Source organism: Protopterus annectens, chromosome 1.part2 (genome assembly GCF_019279795.1).
Source record: "Protopterus annectens isolate FY-2018-M chromosome 1.part2, PAN1.0, whole genome shotgun sequence".
Taxonomy (NCBI): Eukaryota; Metazoa; Chordata; order Ceratodontiformes; family Protopteridae; genus Protopterus; species Protopterus annectens.
The window spans coordinates 553085359-553111093 of record NC_056727.1 but is presented as its reverse complement, the minus strand read 5'-3'; the positions used below and the strand labels follow the sequence as shown (position 1 = coordinate 553111093).

At 42.0% G+C, this 25735-nt stretch overlaps 1 protein-coding gene across 1 annotated transcript in view; it reads right to left on the bottom strand.

Annotated features, from left to right (window-relative positions):
* NINL (ninein like) overlaps positions 1 to 25735 on the bottom strand; it is a 1970063-nt gene that overhangs the window by 178681 nt on the left and 1765647 nt on the right. The window contains exon 18 of the mRNA XM_044057633.1: positions 13971 to 14075. Coding sequence (XP_043913568.1) covers positions 13971 to 14075 — 105 coding nt within the window. The remainder of the gene's footprint in view (positions 1 to 13970; positions 14076 to 25735) is intronic.

Here is a 25735-nt window from a genome sequence, read left to right as displayed (position 1 = left end):
CAATTGGACTTTAAGCGTGGAGACAGCGGAACCCTGTCTAAAAAGAGTTGCCAAAAAACCTAATACTGCCGACACCGGGGCTGTCAGAGGGTCAAGGTTGTGCCGCTGGGCCCAAATGGCAAACCTTTTCCATTTATTAGAATATATCTCCTTAGTGGAAGCTCTGTAAGAAGAAGACAGAATCCGGACCACCTCAGGCGAAAGGATATGCTGTCTGAGTAAGGTCGGAAGTGGAGCAGCCAAGCCGTTAGCTTGAGAGTTCGCAGTGATGGATGGGCCTGACCTGACTGAAGAGTCAGGAGGTCTGGAACTGGGTCCAGAATCCAAGGATCCTTCACTGCATACTTCCGAAGGAAAGGAAACCAAACTTCGTGGGGTCAGTATGGTGCGATCAAAATAGTACAGTTTTGTACCTACCATAAATGTAGATGTTCGAGTGCTAATACAGCTGCAGTCATAACAGATGGGTTCTCCTGTCGTCAGGCGGGTCCTCGGTCGGCCGAATTCCAAAGTCTAGGTCTGGCGTCGGTTGTCGTCACTTCTTCTCTGACGTCAGTGCGACGGGGGTATAAAAGAACCAGACGACGCCATTTTCTTCAGTTTTTCTTGCCCCAGATGTCAGGTGCCCCCAGAAGGAAGGCAATATATAAAATTATGTAATAATGCAATGCAATATAATCAAAAAACAGTAGTTGCAAGCAAATACACCATAAAAGAATACCCCTAGAGGGGAAGGAGGGAGGGAAACCTGGACTGCAGCTGTATTAGCACTCGAACATCTACATTTATGGTAGGTACAAAACTGTACTATGTTCATCGTGCATACAGCTGCAGTCATAACAGATGGGTAGAATCCCAAAGCTAAGAAAAGGTTGGTAGGCACTAGGTGGAACTAGGAGGAGCCAAAATGCCCTGCAAGACTGCAGTGGTAAAGCCTGCTCTAGATTTGGAGTATAATGGTAGGTTGTAGTGCTTGGAGAAGGTATGCACAGAACTCCAAGTGGCTGCTTCCAAAATATCCTTGGTAGGAACTCCTCTGAGGAAGGCTGCAGAGGTGGCTGTGGCCCTGGTGGAATGAGTTCTAATGCCTGTAGGTACAGTCTTGCCATTAAAGGAATAGCAAAAGCGTATGCAGTGGGCTATCCATTTTGAGATTGTCTGTTTGGAAATTGGCTTTCCTTGAGCTCCTACCGCATAGGCCACAAAGAGCTGTTCTGATTTTCTGAAAGGTTTTGTTCTGTCCAAATAATAACGCAGTTGTCTGTGGATGTCCAAGGAATGTAGCAATCTCTCCCCTTTGTTTTGAGGATTAGGATAAAAAGTAGGTAAATGTATGGCCTGATTTAAAGCTACCCTGGATACCACTTTAGGCATAAAGGACGGGTTGGTTCGTAAGGAAACTCTGTCCTGATGGAAGATGATAAAAGGCTGGACAACCATGAGAGCCTGTAGTTCTGAAACTCTACGAGCTGAAGTGATAGCCAGAAGGAAAGCTGTTTTCCAGGACAAATATTGCAAATCTGATGAGGCAGCTGGCTCAAAAGGAGGCAAAGTCAGTTTTTCCAGAATGAAATTAAGATCCCAAGCAGGTATTGGTTGTTTCCTTGGAGGTCTTAAGTTCTTAGCCCCTCTGAGGAACTGTCTTAATAGAGGGTGAGAGAATAAAGGTGGATCAGTGTTGTATTCTGCAGAAATGGCTGAGGCATGGATTTTGATGGAGGAGAACGAAAGTCCACTGCTTAGCAGTTCAGCCAAATATTGTAGTATTTGAGGTAAATTCAGTTTTCCAGGGTTCTGGCCCTTTTTCTCATTCCAGACACAAAAACGTTTCCATTTTGCGGAGTAAGCTTTTCTAGTTGATGGCCTTCTGGCCTCCAAAATGACATCTTGCACCTCCTTGGAGAGTAGGGCCTGCTGTGATGCTAAGGAATCTTCCATGCGGCTAGATTGAGTGTTTTTAGCTGACTGTGAAGAGTTTTGAAGCTGTGCTGAGTCAGAAGTAGAGGCATTAGAGGCAGGGTCCACGGTGGGGAATGCGTCAGGCTCCTCAGGAGTGGGTACCAGTGTTGCCTTGGCCAGTCCGGAGCAATGAGGATCATCTTTGGTCTGTCTGCTCTGGTCTTCAATAGGACTTTGGGCAGCAGAGAAAGAGGCGGGAAGGCATAAACTGTCATTGATGTCCAACTGAAAGAGAGAGCGTCCACTCTCCAGGCCTTTGGATGGAAGATCCTTGAGCAGAATTTTGTTAATTGATGATTTTTGTGGGAGGCAAAGAGATCTATGTCTGGCCTTCCCCATTCTTGTGTTATTTCTGTAAAAACTGTTGGATGCAACTTCCATTCGTGTGGATCTGTCATATTCCTGCTTAGGTTGTCTGCCAGCGTGTTTTCCTTGCCTGGAAAGTACTGTGCTTGAAGTTCCATTTGTACGTCCATGGCCATGTTCCAAAGTGACATGGCCAGTCTGCATAGGGGATAAGAATGTGTTCCTCCCTGCTTGTTTATGTACCACATAACTGTGGTGTTGTCCGTTCTTATCAATAGTTGACCTGGTTGTAGAAGGTCCTTGAAAGCTATAATAGCATTTATTATTGCTAGCATTTCTTTTTGATTGATGTGAAGGTGCTTTTCTTTTTGGGACCATTTGCCCTGAATGCACCGGTCTGTCATGTGCGCCCCCCAGGCGTAGTCCGAGGCGTCTGTTGTGATGACTTGATTTGCTTGGGGCTTGCTGAATGGAAGACCTGTGTTTGTTTGACATGCTTGAGCCCACCACAGAAATTCCTTTTGCAGACATGGAATTAGTGGTATTATTGTTTCCAAACTGTGGCTGTGTTGAGACCATATGTTTTTTAGGTACCATTGTAGTTTTCTCATATGCAGCTTTGCACATGGGATTAGTAAGATGCAAGATGCCATGAATCCCAGAGCCTGCAGGATTTTCCTTGCAGTCAGCCTGGTGCAATTTGCCAGTGTTCTGAAATATTGAATTAGTTGCCCCTGCTTCTCTGGCGTGAGGTAGGCCATCTGGGTGTTTGTGTTCAAATTGGCACCCAGGAAAATTATCTTCCGAGAGGGTATTAGCCTTGATTTCTCTTTGTTGACTGTGTATCCCAGAGAGTTTAATAACATTATTACATAATCCAGATGTTTCAGAAGAATGTGCTTGCTGTCCGCTTGGATCAGGCAGTCGTCCAAATAAGGGTATATTTGTATCCCTTGAAGTCTGCAGTAGGCAATTACTGATGCCAGGCATTTCGTGAATACTCTGGGTGCAGTAGATAAGCCAAAGGGCAATGCAGAGAATTGATAATGGGTTGAACCTGCAAGAAATCTGAGGTATCTTCTGCAATTTTGTCTGATTGGGACATGCAGGTATGCCTCCTTGAGGTCCAATGTTACCAGCCAAGACTCCTTGCCCAGCATGGGAAGAAGTTGCTGTAGAGTGAGCATCTTGAATTTTGGTACGAGTAGGAATGTGTTTAGGATGGAATCTTCCTCCACTCTGGGCCTTTTGTCCGGAGGTGGCGGAGAGCCTCTGATTAGAGTAATTAAATCCTCAGCCATTTTAAGCATCTGTTTCTTGGGCATGGGGCCTGGAGATGGGCCCTGTGTAGCTGGTCTCTTAGGGTGCATGGTTGCTTTAGACTTGGTGAAAGCCTTGATGGAGAAAGAAGAGGAAGGTCTAAAGACACCTTGAGTGGAGGTGGACCTGTCCACATTCTGTGTTTCAACGCCAAGAGTGGCTTCGGTATCTGTAGTCGGGGTGTGGGACGAGGAGCCTGCGACCTCGGGTACAGGAGACACCGCCAAAGAAGTGTAGTCGGTAATCAGGGGCTGTGTAGGCGCCTCGCTGAGAACCGGACAACGTGTAATCGGCTTTGGCGTGGTGTCGGTAGAGGCCGCGGACCTCGAGTGTCGGTCTTTGTCTTTGCGTTTTTTAGACAAAACTGTAGTCGGAGTATCCGATGACATAGTATAGTTAAATGCTTTCCCAAAAAAATGCTGGGCGAACTCCGCCCGATGCTTAATAGTGCGTTTGTTGAATGTAGCACAAAAGCGACGGACCGAGACGTCGTGGTCTGGGCCTAAACAAGGTATACAAAGGGAATGGAAATCCTTATGCGGTATTTGCTTCCCACAAGAAATACAATTATTAACTTTGTCTGACATCGGTCTGAGGCAAGAAAAGTTTCCCCAACGGGGTACTTAGCTTTTAAGAAGACTTCAGTTTCCAAATTTTTCGTAATCTCAGGAGCTGGCCGACCGGCACTTGCGAACTGCTTCTGCTTCGGGCACCGCGCGGCAAGAAAGACTGAAGAAAATGACGTCGGCTGGTTCTTTTATACCCCTGTCGCACTGACGTCAGGGAAGAAGCGACGACAACAGACGCCGGACCTAGACTTTGGAATTCGGCTGACCGAGGACCCGCCTGACGGCAGGAGAACCCATCTGTTATGACTGCAGCTGTATACACGATGAACATCATGCTGCTTCCCAAGCAGATCGCCTTCTGAATCACCTTTGGCAGTAGTGGGACCGGAGGGAAGGCGTAGAGCAGACCGGAGGGCCAATTGTGGACTAGAGCGTCCCTGGGTGACTCCCCCTGGGGGGAATCAGGGAGAAGAAATTGCTGCACTTCGCCTTCCAGGGGCTGGCGAAAAGGTCGCAACAGGGAAACCCCCACTTGGAGAAGATCTGAGCCGCTACTCGGTCGTTCAGGGGCCACTCGTGAGGCATCAGAATAACTCTGCTCAGCCTGTCTGCTATCACATTGGACTTCACCGGAATGTGCGTTGCCTCTACAAATCTCTGCGAAGCGATCGCCCAGTTCCAAACTCTCATGGCTTCTCTGCAAAGAGGATAAGACCTGGTTCCTCCCTGCTTGTTCAGGTACCATACTACCGCCATATTGTCTGAGAAGATTGCGATGGTACCCTTGGGAAGAGAGCTGTGAAGTGCCTGCAATGCTAGAAGCACTGCCCTCATTTCTAGAACATTGATATGTAAGTGGGTTTCGTGATCCTGCCACGTGCCTTGAACCGTCCTGTCCAGATAATGCCCCTCCCACCCTATCTGGGAGGCGTCCGTGGTCACTGTGGCAATGTGGGAGAGGAGGCAGAAGAGTCACCCCTGGTTCAGGTTGGAGGAGAGGAGCCACCAACGAAGATCTCGCCGGCAGGTTTCCGTGATGAGAATCGGGTAGGACAAGGGCAGATCTTGGTACGACCACTGGGTCGACAGGAGCCATTGGAGAATTTGCATGTGCAATCTTGCCAGAGGGACCAGAAGAATGGCGGCCACCATCGACCCCAAAAGCTGAAGGACCATCCTGGCTGGGGCTTTCCTTCGGAGTAGTAAGGCTAGGACTTGGTCCTGTAGTATCTTTATCCTCTCTGTTGGAAGAAATGCTTGCATCTCGACAGAGTCTAGCTCTGCGCCTATAAAGGCAACACGCTGTGATGTCAGCAATACAGACTTTTCCCAGTTGAATGTAATTCCTAATAGATGTCCCAACTCGATGGGAGCACTCACGGCTTGAATAAGAAGATGCCTGGTGGGGGCGGTGAGGAGCCAGTCATCTAGATACGGAAACACCTGGAATCCCAGATGTCTCAGGTGAGCCGTCACCACTGCCAGACATTTGGTAAACACCCTGGGGGCTGTGGTGAGACCAAAGGGCAGGGCTCGGAACTGGAAGTGACTGGCTCCTAGGCGGAAGCGTAAATGTATCCTGGACGCCCTGTTTATCTTGATGTGATAATAGGCGTCCTTGAGATCGATGGAGCACATCCATACTCCTTTTTCCAGCAATGGGAAAATGGATTGCAATGTGACCATCCAGAACTTGGACTTCTTTAGGAAGCGGTTTAGGTGGCTGAGGTCCAGAATGGGTCTCAAGTCCCCTGTTCTTTTCGGCACCAAAAATAACTTTGAGTAAGTTCCTAATCCGGTCTGGTCTGCGGGGACTGGCTGGATGACTCCCTTTCCGAGCAGCTTTGAGACCTCTATGGCTGCTTGATCCCATTGACTGGGCGGCATGTCCGGGATTTTCCTTGACGGTGGAGGGGGACGGATAAAGGGAATGGTATAACCTCCGGCGATGATACGAAGCACCCACTGATCCTGAGTGATGGAACCCCAGGCCCTTGGATGCGTCGAGAATCGACCTCCGACTGGCTCCGGAGATGCACAGTCGGGCAGTCCCTCAGGGACGCTGGAAGGAGGAACCACGAAAGGATTTGCGGTCTCCTGAGTTGCGGGGGCCTCCGCCGCCTCTGGGGCGATGTCTTCCAGAATAATCCCCCCCCCCTGCCTCTGGAAGGGGGGTCACTCTGATGGGCAGGGAAAGACTATTGGGACTTTCTGAACCACATCTTTCCTCCCCTCTGAGCCTTGGGATAAGGTCTCGAGGGAAGCGAAAAACAGGCCCCAACAGCAGACAAAGTCTTACCCTCCTGCTCACATCTAGTGAGTGTGTCTTTCACCTTGGGTCCAAAGAGAGAGGACCCATCGAATGGAGCATCGGTGAAGGAAGACTTGAACGCCTCCGCAAAGTGGCACAAGCTCATCCAGGCTTGCCTCCTAAGGGCTACGCCCGAACTCGCTGCCCTACCCACCCCTTCGGCTGCATACGATATGAGCCTCATGGACGAGTTAAAAATGGACAAAAGGGTAGACAGCTGGGTGTTGAGAGACTGCGTCAATGCCTCAGGCACGTTACCCGACAGGGTATCGCCCAACTCCTTCATGAGATCCCTTTGGAGCCTCGTAAAGTGACATAAATAATTCAGCGACCGCAGGGTAAAGGTCGCTGACGTCAGGGTACGCTTCCCGTACCTATCCATGCTCCTGGACTCCTTGTTAGGAGGATAGATAGAAGTAGATGCCTCTGCCACATCTTGCTGGGTGGCAGACGCCACCACCATAGCATCAACCGGAACTCCCTTGGTTAGAAACTCCTTGCCAGGGGGTGCGGATAAAAACTTGTAGGGTGAGAAGGAACTGGCTCCACAGAATCAGGGTGTTCCCACACCCTTCGACAAATAAGGTCCAGTAACTCGTCGAAGGGTGGAGACACCCAGGAGGCGGAGGGTTGGGCTCCGAAGGCCTTGAGGAAGACCGACTCCTCCACGGAAGGGGTTTTGGATGGCCAGTCACCCCTCTGTCTCAAGATCTCCAGGATATCGGAGAACGAGACATCATCAGAGGATGACTTAGGGGACCCCTCCGCATGATCGAGGTCGGTGTCCGAGGTGACAGACTCATCTGGGGAGTCTATGTGCTTCCTCTTGCATAATTTTTTCCTGGGGGGCTCTTCAGGCACAAACTCTGAAGGCTCCTTGGAAAACAGGGGACCACACAAGGAGGAATCCTCAGGCCTAGGAGCCGCACTGTCCGAAGACAGGGGGGGGCACCAAAAGCTCTAGCCACCGTGTCTACGGAAGGAGTCACAGATTCAGGTGAAGTCACTAGAGACTTGGGCCAGCACGCTCCTCATAGCCTCGAAGGCGGGCCCACCAGAATCTGAGGAGAGGCCCGTCCCCGAGACCATGACCGGTGTCGGGGTTCCCCTAGCCGAGGCACCAAGAGGGAGACTCGGGGACGAAACCAGAAGCCCTGACGAATCCCCCTCGGGCCCGGCTGAGGACACCCGAGAACGGAAACCTCTGGAAGGCACAGAAAGGGTTGGAACTGAAGACGGTGCTGACAGACTAGCAGTGGGTCTCGGGACCGACTCAAGGACTTCACCCGACTCTTCGAACTCCGACTCCGACGGCACCAAGGGTGTCGGAGGAGGAAGAAACAGTATCGAAGCGGCTGGCTCCGGGGCCGACTGGGCCGGAGCAGAAAATAATTTGGATAAGACAGGTGACTGGAGGAGCCTCTGGACCACCCTATCTACATCCGAATCTGAAAGCCTGGAGGACCTGGAGGAAACAGAAGGGGGCCGAGAGACTTTTTCTATCGGCTCCAAAACAAGGCTAGGAGGCCTGCTCCGAATTGGCTCCAAAAGGATCGGGGCCGAAGCAGACTCGACCAGAACAGAGACCCCTTTCGGCACCGACTGTTCAGGAGCCAATGAAACCGACCCCAGAGCAGAAACACTCTCCAGCGGCTCCGAGACCAATGGAGCCGACGGAGACCCCGATTTAGACCCTCTATCCTGCGGCTCCGAAATCAGTGGAGCCGAGGAAGGGGACAGAGTACCTGATCTCTCATCCCGAGACTCCAAAAACAGTGGAGCCGAGGAGGGAGACCCAGCTTTAGATCCTCTATCCTTCGGCTCCGACGCCAGTGGAGCCGAGGAAGGGGACACAGATTTAGCTCTTTTTGCAGGTGGCTCCGACGGACTTGTCGGAGCCAAAGACTTCTTTTGCTTCGATTTCGAAGAGGGAGAAGAAGCCAAAGCTTCCTCAAAGGCTGGTTTGATGAGACCCTTCAGGATAAGCTTATTTTTTCTCTCATGTAGGACACGAGAGGAGAAAGCATGGCAAACACTGCAAGACTCTTGCAAGTGTTTAGCCCCTAAACAATAAACACAGATGGCGTGGCCATCTCTCAACGACATCTTATAATTGTATTTTGAGCATTTTTTAAAGCCCGATGGCTTATGTCCCTTTTGTTTGCCAGACATACTTACTGTAACACACTCAAAACACACAAAGAGGGAAGGGGGGGAAGAGCTCTAACTTAAGCGCTCTACAAGAGATAGGGCAAAGGCCCTCGAACTCCAACAGGCCTAGCCCGCCAAACAGAAGGGATTACCACAACAATTCAAAAAGAAACACAGTCAATCACAATTGAATTAACAACAAGATAGCTATTAAAATAGCTGTTTGAGTATAAATTCTAAAGCTGACTGCCAAAAAGCGACCAAAAGGCCAAAATAGAAGGGTACTTAGCCACAGCCAAGTCGAGACCACGTCGTTACTCTAGGAGCGGTAAACGAGATCTGGGGGTTTGGGCGTGGTGCATCCTGAGATAAGGGGGTTGGCCCAGCCAATGTGAGACTTCGTGCTAGTGTATCGGCCGAGTCAGAGCCGATTCACGGCTCCGAGCCCATTAGTTATGAATGTAGGCGAGATAGGATCGCATTACATCTATTTATATGCACACCCTGAACAGACACCAACTTGGTTAACAACAGGAAAAACAATGCTCCTACTTAAGAGTGAACCTGCAAGTTACCCTAAAAATTATAATCAATAACTTGCCTTCCGACGATATATAAACTATACTTGGGAATTGACGCTGAATGAGTTTATAGTCATTTAAAAGAAAACCCAATTATTGGCAGTAGAACAAAAGGGCAATAAAAGAAAGTCATATAGGTTCATAGGTGTGTACTAGACTAATGGCCCTGGAGCCTTGAAAAGCCTAGCCCACAGGATTACCCTGGCATCATGCCACCTGACCTTAGTTCCCAGTGCCTCTGTCAAGTAGAGCCACTGGAGTGATCCCCGGGTTGAATTTTCTATTTCCCATCCACTCATCAAGATTCCTCTTGAAGAGGACCAGTAAGGTGCTCTGTTTGGCATGTATGAGAAGTCTATTCCATAGCATGGGCAGTCTCTGGGTTATGAACCTGTCCCTCCAGCATGTTCCATTGATTGTGGTAATGAGGTTGAGGTCTCTGGAATGTGTGGTGCGAAGGGATTGGGATTTCTATAGATGAAGCATTTCTAACAGAGCTGGGTCAGACATGGCTTTGTAAGTCAAGCAGAGATTTCCTCTAAGTAGGTGATATGAGACAGAGAATAGTTGGAGTTTTTTTGAGTCTGTCCATATAGGACAACTGTTTAAGGCCTAGGATCATCCATGCGAGGTATTCTTGCAGCCTCTCCAGTTGTTACAGGTGTCTATAAATGGGGCATTGTACTCAAAGATTGGCCTAATGAGGGAAGAGTAGAGGAAGAAAATAACTTCTTTCTTCCTGGATGCAAAACCCTTAGTAATGACACACAGGACTTTCTGGCCACAGTGGCAATGTGGTGGTCAAAAGAGAGGTTGCTGTCAACCTGTGTTCCCAGATCTCTTATAACTCCTTCTATGTTTAGTGGACTACCATTGATGTGGTAATTCATGGGAGCAGAGTTTTTCCCAAAGAGGATGATGACATATTTTTTGGCAATGAACTTAAAGCCATGGTTCTGACACCAGTCGTTGGTCTCAGTGAGGCCTTTCTGTAGGATGTCAAAATCAATTGGAGAGTTAATAGTAGCTCCCAACTTGCAATTGTCTGCGAACTTAGTCAGCCAGAGTCCCTTCGTGTTGGCCTGGACTTCAGAGAAGTAGATACCAAACAGGAGCGGACCCAGGACCGAACCCTGTGGGACTCCACTCGTGACTGGTCAGCAGTCTGAATGAGTCAACTACTTTCACAATGTGGGTTTTACCTGTGAGCTAGTTTGCAACCCACCTAGTGATATAGGGGTTGATCCCTAGCTTAGTGAGCTTTTCTATGATTCCTGAGTGGGGAATGGTATCAAAGGCCTTGGCCAGATCAAGGTAGGCTGTATGAATCACCTTGCCCTCATCCACAGCTTTGGTGACTAACTCGAAGTCGACCAGGTTGAGCAGGTATGATCTACCCTTCACAAAACCAAACTGTGTGGGATCCAGACTTTGGAGATTCCCTATATCCTTGTTTATTAGGTCCACGATGATCCGTTCCACAGCTTTGCATATCAGACTCGTTAGGTTAATGGGGTGATAGTTCCCAGGGTCTGTAGTCGCTCCTCCTTTGTGGAGAGGGATGACTGTAGCAGTGCACCATTTAGTAGGGACAAAGCCTGAGGTGAAGCTGTGATTGAACAGGGCACACGTGTGGTGGAACAAAGGATCATTTGTTGTTAAAGTCATAGTGGAAAACTGTAAAAATGGGAAGAATCTAAGTATAGCATGGATTAATTACAAAAAGAATTGACAGTATCCCACATTCATGGATAAAAGAGTGCTTAAAAATGTATAAGCTACACCCTACACTGTTTGACTACATTACAGGGGCCATGAAACAGTGGCAGACCACTTTGTAATTAAGCCATGATAAAGGACAAATTATCCCAGGGATAAAAATTCAAAGGTGGATAATTCCAGGGTGACTCTCTGTCACTGCTGCTATTCTGCCTTGCCCTTAACCCATTATGCTGTCTACTTAACAGCTTAGGCCATGGCTATAATTTGGCTCCTAGAAAACAAAGTGTAAAGACTTCTCATCTTCTCTGTCGAGAAGTTTGGGACAAGAATGTGATATAAAAGAACTTGAGCAAGAGGGAGTGTATAAATACTTGGGAATTGATGAAGTATCAACAATAAAACACAAACAAATGCGAATAAATCTTAGTAAGGAATATTTCAGAAGACTTAAATTAATCCTGAAAGCAGCACTGACATCTAGGAACTAAATTCAAACTATAAACCAATTTGCCCTTCCTGTCCTAACTTTCAGTTTTAGAGTGATTGGCCCCAAAAGGTATTAGATAGATTAGACAGGAAAACAAGAAGGATGCTTCATGCTCACCAAATAATTTATAAAAATCAGTGCATACCAAGATTATATAGTCCCCGTTCTGAAGGAGGGATGGGCCTCCTTGAAATTGATTATATGTATAGATCTGCAATCTTGGGACTCCACACATCTGCTGACCTCACAAGACCCAAACGTAGTGAAAGTTTTGAAACATGAGGAGAATAAATCTAAGATGACTTCTCTGACTTCTCTGCTTAATCTAGCAGAAGTATATCGGCATCAAGTAGGAATGGAAATCAAACCAGAAGTGGATAAAAATCAGGCAGTAACTGAATGTGCCAAAAAAACAAAAGAAAGAATATAAGGTGAAGGACCAGATGAGAAGGCAAGAAATTTGGAAAAAGCATAAATACAGTTGCAAGTATAGAAAACTTCTGGAAGAACCTCATGTTGATCAGGAATGAATGCAGGAATGGTTAAGGAGAGGCAAATTCAAACCAAGAGCCAAGGTTAATATTGGCAGCCCAAGCTAGTGGGCTACATACACGTTGATTTACAAAGTCCATTGAACATGTGGGAGAAACAGACAAATGTAGATTTTGTAAAACCAAATTGGAAACATTTGCATACCTTGTTGCAGGTTGCGACATACTATTGGCAGAAGGACTGTATACTGAAAGGCATAATAATGTGGCAAGAGTGTTCCACTGGGGATTGTGCAAACATTATGGTATTAAAGTGGCTGAAAAACACTGGAAACATGAGCCACAAAGCATCATAAAAAATGATGAAGTTTATATCACATGGGACCACCCATTACCAACAGTTCAAAAGATAGATGCTAGAAAAATGGATATAGTGGTTCAAGAAAAGAAGGCAAGAGTAGCATTGATCACTGAAATCATCACACCCAGTGACTACAGTGTCTTGCGTACAGAGACACACAAAGTCATAAAATGTCAGGATATGCAGGCAGAAACGAGAGCAATGTGGAAGAAAGTTACCCGGAGAGTTCCAATAGTAGTAGGAGCAATGGGACTTTCAAAAAAAGAATCTACAATCGTATTTAGATAGGTTAACAATACATATAACTCCGTAAGAATTGCAGGAGGAGTCATTACTGGGCACACTGCGGGTGGTCCGAAGAGCACTTTTGGCTGACATCAAAGAGTGAAACAATACTAATTTCATGAACTTTAATTGTACTTTGACTTAGGAATGGGGTCCATTCCCATCATGGTTTTAAAAACCCAAAAGACTTGGGAGAAATTAAAAACGACAGGATAACCCCTAAACAGTCACACTCTACAGTCAAATGCTGAGCTCCCAAGCAAATCACACATAATGCAACTGCAGTTCTGAGGCAAAATTATGTGTCTGCACTTTGTAACCACTGCTATGTATGCCAGCAACCAAAACAGAACATTACACTAGGCCAAAATCATGAACCTGTAGAAAAATCAAAACACCAAAAATTCATCCAAGTATGTGGAAAACCACGGCCTAATGAGGAGACAAAAACAAGGAAAAAAAACCCCACCAAATTACAAAGGGAAAATAAGAAAAAAGGATCAATCTGACCTTGACAAATATAGAAATAATGAAAGTTTTCACACATGAGGAAAAACGTCCTCAAAATGGCAAAAAAGTTGGAGAATAGTCTGAACCTATTTTCCACTGCTGTAGTTTTGGAGAACAGCAAAGGAAATGTGGAGAGACAGAAAGAGAGAGAGAGAAAATCAGGTGCAGAGCATTGTGGGGGGGCAGGAGGAGCTACAACCTGGGAAAGTTTCTTATGCTGAGTTAACTTAAGTCTGTGGCATAAATCAATCATCTTAGATCTAAAAGAGCACATACAAAAGATATACACAGTCAGTCCATCAAAGTACCTCAAGAGTTATTGACAGCAAAGACAGATGATGAATATTTTTCTTTAAAAACAGAAGATTAAGAATATGGTGTACTGATCTAAAAAGCCCCAAAGGTTAAACAGCATAAATACTAGTACTAAGAATACTGGAAACAGCTAAGACTTGCTCAAGGCACATGCTATTATAACTTAGAGACCTATGGTAGAACAGTACTTTGTTTTATATTCTTGGGTTTAACTTGCATTCTTGTGAGAGACTGACTGTCTCAGTTCACTACACTTAGATTATTCCAGAAAAGAGGCATTTACATCTACTTGGCTTGTTTGGTTAAGAAACTAACAAAAAAAATACAAATAACTTGATTAGACAGTCAAACCGAGCTGAGGTAAAAATGCTCTGTCAAATCCTCAAACTTACTTTGATGCTATAAGGAAAACTTTAATACTGGCTATGCCACTTAAAATCTGCAATATTACACATGCTTGTTTATTATGCACAGCCTTTTACTGTATAATATAGTTTTATGTCAGTAGAATTATGACTGACTTGATGTATTAAAAAAACATGAATTTATTAAACAAAAAAGCGCTGCTAAAGAAAACAGTCTCAAGTCTCTTTTCTACTTACTTTTGCTGATTAATCTCAAGTTCTAAACTTTGGATTTTCTGTTCTGATTTTCCTAGTTGGACTTTCAGAGAACAGTTTTCTTCAGAAAGTACACTGGACCAGTTTCTGGATGAAAGAAATAAGCAGTAAGAAAAAAATGTGTCTACCAAAACTACACTGTCACTGCTTCAGCTTTTCCTCTACTTAACCTACATAAGGTAGAGGTTCAAAATGTTCCCAAAACAGAATTACATAAAACTTAAAAATATCATCGGAATAAACACCAATATGTGTGTGTGCGTATATATATATATATATATATATATATATATATATATATATATATTTATATATCAGGCATGGTAGTACTCACCCGAACAGCAGATTCTGGAACAACATTATCACACTGAGTAACAGTCAGTACTGCAGAGATTCATAACATGAATAGGATTTAGACGAAGGTGGACATCAAACCCCATGGGTCAAACTTTGGAAAACTGAACATCCCTAACAAGGTGTAGATGTTACTTAATGTTGTGGTCATACCAAGGAATCTGGATTTAAAACAAACCACACAATGCATCCTAAATTGCTCACTTCTACTAGCTAGGAAGTAAACAGAGCTACTATGTTGAAAATTTTCATGGGGATGACTAAGGGGCACTGAATGCTTAAACTGTACTATGTAAAAAAAAAAAAAGTAAACCGTAAAATACAACTTGGTTAACAGGCTGTGCAAGCTGATAAAGACACACACACACCACAACAAACAAGCCTGTATCTGGTACACAGCCAACTACATAAAAAGACCACCAGAGCAAATATGCGTTTACTACTAATGGGCTGAATAGACAGGGCATGGCCTGTGGCAATGATTCTATTACATGAGCATCTAGTGTAGTGGATAGTACATTCATCAAAAAGATTGGTATTGTAGGAATTCATAATATGAATGGGAAATTAGCAAGCAGTGTACCTTCAGCTCAAAGTGGCAGGTATTGCAGGATTGCTAAAATGTATCCTGCTTTGACTTTGAATTAATACCTGACTTGTAATGTTTGACGACTGTGTGAATGGAGTGAACAGCTATCCAAGTATCAACCTCACAGATGTTTTGAGCAGCTGTATTCTTACAGTGATTTGGAAGAGAGGGCACACCTACACTACACTGAATAATTCTCTGTTGATTAGCTTTTCTTTAACTTTGTTTTGTTACAGTTTGTTAAAACTGCAATGACTTATACAGACGGAGCTGGATGCATTCCAGTGGGTTTTTCACTTAGCCCCACAGGAATGTGACCAATGGAGTTCGTATATATAACTGAATGTGGGAAATGAAGTCACACAAATGGTGGGATGCATGTGGGTTTTTTCTTTTTTTTATGCTTTTGTCAATTTATGCTTCTTGACACTTAAAACCCAAAAACTCACTGTTGCATGAATCAGCTGAACACAAGAAACCATGGAGTAGAGTATTAATGTAACCTTTGCACCATGGCATATGGCTCCTACAGCAATATGGTGCATTTCCCACCCTGTTTTTAATTTACTTGTGCTCCATTCATTATTAAAAGTACCTCCAAAATGCTTACATTTTCCCTATCCTGAAAACAGTTGATCTTGGTAACCTGTGATGTTACTGCAGGATTAGTGCAGAGATGCAATCATTGACTAATGGACACATTTCTGCACATGCACAGGGAACTGCCATTAAACTCTACAGAAGCATTCACACTAAGCCACCCTAATATATCATAGAAAAAAACAAATATTCCAATACATGTTTTTACGTTTTTACATGGCTTAATTAAAACTCTACTGAAAAAAAAAAATCAGGAATAAAAGGTGGGGAAGGTATACGTCAAGATGAATCTACATTGCGTTCCAAACATTGCAATGGTAGCTTCTAGCCTGTGAGTTCTAACCTGTGGCTGTTAAGGTACTGCAGTATTTTTCAAGAAAAGGTAAATCAGTTCACCAATCACTTGGAAAGGGTTTGTCTAAGAGCTGGAAATCTCCGTTTATCCCTCATAAAAGATGCAAACAATTGACTGGGCTCCTAGTGGCTTACTTTTTCAATATACAACCCAGGTTATCTCTGCACATACACAATACGCAAGATTCTTTAATCCTTATTCTCCTATGGCCGAGAAATAAGACTGGTTCAGCTAAATTTCAAAAACTAATTGAGGCATCTTAAGGACATCATATCCTTTTGCATTTAGCAATGAAAGTGTCTCAGATCCAGGATAAACAAGAGAAATATCTTACCAAATTCCAAAATGCTGCTGATGTGCCCAGTGATATCAGTCACATCCAGCGACATCATCAAGGTCCCGTTCAGTAGCAGATAAATTACCTTTAGAGTGAAGAATGTCTATGACGGAATGAAATTGGAAAACTGACACTTTTTCCACTTCATATATCATCACATATTTCCAAAGTCTAAAAAAATCTTTATCAGAATTACTTAACATTCACAAGTAAAAATATTATCTCAGGGCTAAAGTCTTCAGTGGTTTTTATGCAATAATCTCTCACAAAATGACCTAGCCAGTAACAAATATACATAATCTGCAGCACTTTAAATATCTTATTTCACTCTTTTTTTTTAAACACGATACATCTTTAATAAATTATTGTGTATGACATAAGCAATCAAATATTTATATAAATGAAAACAAACCATAATGACATTTTAGTTGCAAATATTATACATCACAAACCTTATTTACATAATTTTAGATGAAAACATTACACATCACTTATCTATCATTGTCAGTCAAACAGGACATGGCTCATTCAAATCCATCCTTCTTTAAATCTCGTTCCTCCTCTGGATGTTTTGTTCTCACAATTCCCATTTTTTTCTATGTAATTTGCTCCTACCCTTTTCTAAAGATCTTAATTCCACTTGTTTTACCTCTGTTACTATATTCATTACTTCCAGTAAAGTTGGTTTAAACTTTGAGTTCCATTTTCTAGTAATTGCTTTTTTAGCAGCCACCATAAATAGACTCACTAAGGGCCTATTATGTCTATGCAATTTGGATTCTGAATCATACCTCAAAAAATTATTTTACTTCCACCAGTTTGCTCACCCAGCATCTCTGACAGAGCAGTCTGCAGGGAATCTTTAAAGTCTGCCAACTCATTACACTTCCAGAAAATATGTTCCCAATTACCTCTTTCTTCCCCATCACACCCCCAATATTTGTTGCCAGCCTGAGGAGAAATTCTTTGAAGTCTACTTGAGGTATAAAAATACCTATGTAAACACTTCCAAGCAAAGATCCTAAATCTTCTAGACTCTGTTGCATATTTGGGAGATATACATATACCACCCCATTGTTTCTTTGTGAATTGCTTTTCCAATCACTCTTCCCGATCCTTTCTAACCTCCTCAGCTGGATTCTTATATTTATCATGCAATATTTTGTATGCTCTGCTAATTATTCCTTTTTTAACAGCAGCTTCTACTGCAGATTCTACTAAAAACTGTACCAGTGCTGGTTTTTCATTTAGGATCCCCCTATTTCTTTATCTTTGTCTGTACTCTGATATCAATCCTCGATAGGGAAGGCAACCTCTAGCCTACAGTCCAAATAAATTCTTGGCCTCTTTCCATTCTATTACCTTTCCCTATCTAATTTGTTCCCACTACCTTGGTTCTTTTGACAGTTCTCTCCAATAAATTCCATCCCCTTATTGCCTACTGTCTATATCACTAATTGCAATCATCCCTATCGGCAGAATCTCCTTTCTCTCTTCCCGTGTTGGCTTAGTCCTTAGAATACTTTCTACTACTTTATGAGTATAACATTCTGTATGGTTACTGTTATTCTTAAGGATATGCATCCAAAAAATCCTAGTTTCGCTTTGTTTCTTAAACTTCCCCCATTTCATTATCATCCCCTTTCCACACTGAATTATACGTTTCTGCTTGTGTTATGTATAAAAGCCTTAATTGTGTAGCTCTGAAATATCCCTTCAAATTGGGTAATCCCAAACCACCTTGTTCAGTTGGAAGAATCAGCTTATCCCACTTGACTCTTGCCATCTTCCCCTCCCAGATAAAATCCTTCAGCATTTTATTGCTATCCACAACTTTTCCTCTGGTTGATAAAAGTATGACTGACCTGTGTATAAAACTAAAAGGATTAAAAACATTTTAACTGCTTATATCTTGCAATCTATATCTATATAACAGAGCTTCCTATGTCTCAGTTGTATTATCCCTTGTTTAGTCTATTCCCGCATATCCTAAGCTGCCACACTAGAATCATTTTTAATCCAAACTCCTAAGTACTTAATATTAATTATAAAATTTAATTAAATTTAATTTATATATTATTTATGCGTGTGTGTATGTAATGTGAACTACCTCTTGCATGTCATACGTGTTTTTTTTCTTATGTTATTATCTGATATCGCTGTATCTATATTATTTGCACTGCACTTCTCTCATGAGCTGACGTGTAATTTCAGTTAGGCTGCACTTGTATGGTCCTAAATGACAATGAAGTTTCTTTGAATTGTATCATGTTCCTATAAATATGGATATTGCTGAACAAGTTTCGTGTGTGGGTACATAATTTACAGCTATTGCTTCTGTTTTAGCTTCATTAATTTTATATCCCCAAAAGATATGAAACTGCCTCGAAATGTTCCACAACACTGGAATGTCCTTTCCTGGCTTTATCAGGTACAAATTAATATTGTCTGCAAATATAGCCAGCTTTACTTGACTACCATACCAACTACATCCTTTAATTTCTGAGTCTCTTATTTTCTTTGCCAATGGTTCTAAATATAGTGCAAATAAAGTAGAAAGATGGCACCCGTGCCTGGTTCCTCTACTTAAACAGAAATTATTAGACAGGAACCCATTCACTTTAATTTTTTCCTCCGATCCCTCATATATCCTACTAATCAACCTTATAATTTTATCAGGGAATGCAAATGCTTCCATTGCTCTGCTCATTCCCATCTTACGCAGTCAAATGCTTTCTTTGCATTAAGACCCACCAACAACAGTGGTATTACAGTCATCTCCCCTCTGGATCATCACTGTTCTTTTAATAGTCAAATGTTTGCCTCCCCTCCACAAAACCATACTGAGCTATGTCTATCAATTTTGGCATCACCTTTGCCATTCTTTTAGCCATTAGAGACAAACACTTTATAATCATGGTTTAGGATTGAAATGGACCTGTATATAGCTGGATCTGATGGGTCTTTACCCTCTTTAGGTATTACAGCCATCACCACTTTCTTCCAGGTTGTTGGTGCTTCTCCTCCTTTTAAAATACTGTTAAACAAAACCTTTGAGATTTTTATCAGATTTTTTCCAACCTAGCTTCCAAACCAACAGGAATACCATCTATTCCTCGGGACTTTCCTGAAGATTGGTTGTACATCACCATTTTTGTCTCATGTCCTCCTATCCTGTTAGTAATTGAGCCTCATTTACCACTAACCTTGGCATATTTAATTATTCCATAAACATTTCCTTTGTACCTTTTCTTGATCTCCATATTTCTCTGCTTTATACTGAGTTCCATAACATTTCCAAAATATTTCTAGCACCTCTACAGGATCTTTTGTTATCTTCCTTGTTACAGGCTCCCTAAGCTTGGCAACAACCTTTTCTACTTTCTGTTGCACAAGTCATTGTTTTTGTGCTCTAGCAATTTTATCAAAAACAGTTGCTTAAAAAGGAATCTTTCTAAACTCAGGTATATTATTGAGGTTATCCTTTATTTTCTGCTTAGCATTCTGCAATTGTGCCTCTTATTGCTCCGTTAGATTCCCCCTATTCTGCAATACTTTTTTCAGTCCCTCTAAATGATTCTTGTTACTTCTTAACCATATCTCTCTCTCGTTTTATTTCCACCCTATTTTTTTAAAACTCCACTTAATTTTATCCCACTCCCTAGCTGTATTTTCAGAAGAAATTTCTGTCTTCGGTAATAACTCCAGAATAATTTCCACTACCCATTCTTTAAATTCATCTTTTCAACAGATAAGTGGGAAAGCACCAGTGTCTCATTTTACTTCATTACCATGCGTTTTTATTTTAGTTATTATTGGCATGTGATCTGAAACAGTTATTGGATGCGTATTAAAACTTTCAATTAAATCCACGTGTTCCTGCAAAATACAAGTTCTGTCTAGCCAACCCAGTTTTTATATCCTGGGAAATATTTAAATTCACTCCAAACTCCTACCACTGAATTCACATATTCCATGCCAAATATTTTAATTTCTTCAAAAATCTACCTTCCTTAGTTATATTTTCCCTTCTGGGCTCCCCAGACACATCTTCCCTGCTGCAAATCAAATGCCAGTCCCCATCTGTAAGTAATTTTCCTGCTGAAAACTGATTTCTCCCAGAATTTTCTTACACTTCTTTGTAGCAGTTTTAGGTAGAATATAAACACATGCCATTGTAATCCTCCTCCCTTACCAATAGCCCCTTAGTTCTACCTATTTACCCATTATCATCTTTTTATTCCCTTTTATCACTATTGGAGCTCCTCTTGAAATTAATGTAAGCACGCCTCTTTTCCTTTGTCCCAGGTATTTCGATGAATAACCATCTGGAAAAACCTTTCTTTATTACATTCACATGCTCATTTCTTTCCAAATGTGTTTCCTTTAGCATAGCTATATGCACTCTACATTTTTAATATAGTTCACTACGCTTTCTTTTTTGCATATATCTGTGAGATCATTAAGATTTAAAGATAGTATAGAAACAGTCATGATGTTGAAAAGCTATTACTCCCACCTTTTATTTGTAATAGCTTTTTGTTAAATATCTAGTTCCAGCTTTTGTGTTACATGCACACACTAATGTTTGACAGGTTGACCTTTTACAGTTTTTTCTTGTCGTACCTATTTGAGCCTATATCTCATCTTACAAAACTTTGTTTTAGTAAATGCAAACAAATAAACAAAAATACCTCAATGCACCCCAAAAACCTATTAACTTAACATTAACACACAAAACTATGTACATCTTCAAATACTGAAGTTTTACCTTCCTAAACAGGACCAACAGTCCCAAACTGACAACTACACTCACAGAGTTGGGTTAACCTAAAAGGAAGCTTATCCATGCTAAAATGGATGGGTACAGCCTGTGCTAAGTGCTGTCTGGTTTTGTCTCATCTTTATTGCTCTCCCAAAATGAGAAAACAATTGAATGCTTTCAGAAAACATTATTTCCTAGCCAGCGAAAGAAGGCCATTCAAAGAAAGCAGTGTTTTGTTTTTATTGCTGTTTATCAGATTGTTCCCGACATGAGAACCAGATACAGAGCTGCTTCTGCATTTATTTGCTAGACAGAAGCTGTATTATATTCAATGTTCTTTATTTATTTGCTTTCCCATAAAACTTGTTACTAGATAATGCCAACAGCTTTAATTCAGACATTACCCTATGCAAGAATGAGAAAAAGCACATATTTTTTTCTTGTATCATACTCTCGTTTTTTACAATGCAGTGCCTACATTTCTTAAAACTGAACAAGGAGAAAGTGAAAAGAAGGGAAAAAAACAGGGGCACCTGTTTACTATCTCAATTACACTTGAAAATAACTGAGAAAACTTTACTTTATAGCTTGCAGATATCGTGCACTATACAAATATTGCTGTTAAGAACAAAAAATTTATTTCACTTACAGTTAACTCTTTCCTTACTCTTCCTCTCTCTTAAGTGTTCCTCCAAACATTAATGATATGAAGTACGGCATATTCATAAACTAACTATACTTCAGAAGCTCCCACCTACCTGCAAATTCAAATCAAAACTCCACAAACATCTATTACCTATTACTCTGCACACACACTGGTCACTAATAACTTACTCCGCTCTGGAGACATCCACTCCAACCCAGGCCCCCTTTCCTCTCCCCACAGCCAAATACCAGTCAAGCCTCCCTCCGCCTCCCCCTGTCTTGACACCTCTCACCATCCCCATCCTCATACTCCAAACACATCTTTATACAAACATCTAACTATATACTCACTAAATATTCAAAGCCTAACCAACAAAATCAGTGAGCTGCACTCCTGGATAGCCCTCATCACCTCTCACATTCTTTCCTTATCAGAAACGTGTCTCAAGCCACACATCACTAACAGTGAAATACTCCCACCTGGCTATAAAATCTACCGCTCTGACAGATTCCCAAAAAAAGAGGGTGGCGCAGCCATCCTCTACTTCGACAGCCTAAACCTCTCACCTGTCACCATCGCTATTCCTGACTTTCACCCAGCTGAACTTATCATCCTAAATTGCCACCTAAATTCTCACAAGAAATTTACTATTGCTTCCATCTATATCCCCCCTGGAATTAATTTACCCATCCTAGAACATAACCTATCCTGTTTTTCCCAGAACATACCTTATGAAACCCTCATCCTTGGAGATGTCAATATAGACTGGTCCAAACTTACAAATGACTCTTTACAATTCAGTATCAACCTACAGGGTTTCCATCAGCTGATGACATCCCCCACCCACCTCCATAAAAACTCATTATCCAGATCCACCATTGACTGGATTGTCACTAACTACCTCCACCACTACCATAGCTCCACTACCCTACCAGACTCCACAAGTGATCATCTCCCCATCTCTATCTTAAGACAATCCACCTAACCACCCAAACCCCACCTTTACAGAGACTGTCATAACCTCTCTAACTTTAATATCTCCCTATTCAACTCCATACTATCTAGTATTGACTGGTCCATCCTTAAGCAAATCCCTCTCAATGACACAGTCAATAAGTTCAATAGCATTTTCCTGAATACCCTCAACTCCCTTACTCTCTCCAGGAAAATTTGAATATAATCAAATTATGCCTCCTAATTTTCCAAGGACACTAGGTCCCTTATGAAAAAAAAAGAGAATGCTTGGAAAGCCTGGGTTAAAATAAATGAGCTTCCCCTGCTACAAAATTACAGAGAACTATGGAATCATGTTAAGAAACAAATTAATAAGTACAAAAAGTCCTACTATAGCTCTGCACAACTCAATAGCAAATCCAACCCTCGTAAGTTTTGGTCTACTCAACAAAATTCTTTCTCCAGGCTGTCATTCCAACCCCTCCCCTTACCCTAATAAATTTCCTCAGGAAACCGCTACCCTCCTCAAACACTTTATTGACACAATCCAAAAACTCACACCCTCCAATTCTAACACAACTACTTCCCCAACCCCTCCCAACCCACTCAAAAATAACCTTTTCTCCTTTCATCTTGTTCCCACTTCCTCAAATTCAACCTGCACATACCACAATGCATAAAAAAAACACATCAGAAAATTGGTTTGCTATACTGCAACAAAAAAATTCTAACTTCTACTGCCTCACATATATCCCTCACATATACTGCCCCAGTTCTAAACAACATTCAGGCCACAATTTTGAACAAACTTCAACAAGCTAACCTAAAATAGCCAGATTTATTACAAACTCTCCATACATCATGCACCACTGCCTGGCCCTAAACTCTCTTCAATGGCTTCTACTTCAACAACTCATTCTACCACAATTTCAAATGTTACACTCTATTCTATACAAACCTTCTTCCTGCCCTGCTCACTCATCCATAGTCTCCACCTATACCCCATCACGGACCCTTTGCACCCCTAAACAGCAACTCCTGGATATTTACCAAGAAAAGAAAAATTAGGCAAACATATATAAATGCTCTGTAGCCCAAGCTTGGAACAAACTTCCCTTACACATACGTTCCATTACCCACCGATCACACCTGAAAAAAAAAACTCAAACTTCAACTATTTAACACCAACACTTGCCCCTGTTATGACCCAACATAACCCTCCATATCCTTGTATATGTATCTAAAACAATCTCTCCCCAATTCACCCTGTAACCTACAAGGTGGTTACCTGCTAAACACAATCAACAATATTAAAGGAATTAAAATCTTGTATGAATCTATCTTTGTAAATAATGCTATGTGTATATCACTATGTGCATGTTTTCTACTTTGTATCTTTGACCTGTTGTATTTCAAATTGTTGTAATTCTTTGATTATGAATTTTTTTTATACTGTAAATTGTCTGTAACTGGAACTTTTTTCCTCGGGTCTCCACTGAAAACGGGCCACAAGCCCAGTTGGACCAACCCGGTTAACAAATGTCAATAAATAAAATAAAATATTAGTTAAAATCAAAAAAGTCCAATACTTCCATTTTTGTTCTCTCATGCTCCACAAATATAATTAATGCTTCATAACCCCACATTTATTTGTCAATTTCAGAGTTGCTGGTTTTATTCCTGCTTATCTCCATCTCCCAAATCCAGTCTCTACCCCCTTTCCAACGTACTCTCTGTTTTTCCAGTCAACTCTTCTGCTTTTTTTCTGTCTCTCAAATATTTTCCGTTGAAACACTGGAAGAGGTATTACTGGCACAGTTTCTTTGTGGTCTTTACTACCAGAAGAACAAGAAGCAGAATCTCCTCCTGTTTCACAGCTCACATTTTGTTGGACAAACTTTTGTATTTCCTTCTTAATATGTTCTGCATCAAAAAATTATTTTGTCCCTCCAGGAAAGAATATTCTGAAGATAGCTGGATACAGCAGTTTGAATCCCACTTCTGCTTATCGACATTCCCTGACTGCTGGAATAAATTTACTCTTCTTCTGCCTGGTATACAGTGAGTAAGCATTTTCCAAACACTCTACTGTTGCCCAAATTTAGTACTTTGTCCTTCTGCCACAGTTTTGTCAGAATCAACTCCTTCTGCTGGTAGGATTCCATCTTTAATAATAAAGGTTTAGGTTGCTTTCTCATGGTCAGGTTTGGAGCATACACATGATGTGCCCTTTAAATTAACAACTCCTGTTGTGGAATACCAATCCAGTTGCTTATTTGTGCTTTCATAAAATTAATACAATCCATTTCTTCCAGCTTCTCTGGTACAGCAGAAAATCATAGGTTTTCCCCGTGTGCTCTGTTCTCTAATTCTATTATTTTTGAAACCTCTCATCTTGAGCAGTCTCATATTCAGCCAGCCATTCTTCATTTCAACTTCCGATTTTTTGCAGTTTTATTATTTCATATGAATATGTTTAAAGTTTTTTTTTCCATTTTATCCAGCTTTTTGTTATTTGAGTTGATATACACTATTAGTGTTTTTGTTTATTTTAACCAGTTCAGAGTAGAGTTGACAATTTTTCCTACAGGTCACTGGAAGTTTTGTCTTGCACCAAAGCTGGAGCTTGCCCTGCTTTTTGCTTAACAGCTGCAGAATGCTTCCCAATCACTGTTTCTTCTTCACCCTTTGTGATTGATTTTCTTTCAGGTTTTCTGAATTTCTTGTTTGTTGGCATCCAGGCAGTCTACTTACTACAGGCAGTGTACTTACTAGACAGTTAGTGAAATTGACCCCCCCTCCAAAAAAAATGAGTCCACTGGCTCTCTCCTGAGTTTTTGTTTTCACGTTAACAGCTTAATTTCAGCTCTCCCAATGTGCAGCCATCTTTGGAAGTCACAGAAATTGTAACTTTGACACAATGTCCCAATTTTGCTTTGGAAACGGAGAACAAACAGTTGATCTGATTTTCTAATATCTTTGGCACAGTGTAAGAAGAATCTGAACCATCTGTGAACATCTAAGGTATGAAGCATGTTTGCCTTTGTAATAGAAACTGATGAAAAATACTGGCAAATCAATGGATGGATTAAAATTTGGTTCAGATTACACTTTTGGGAGAAAGGTAGGATTGTTCTCATTGAAACT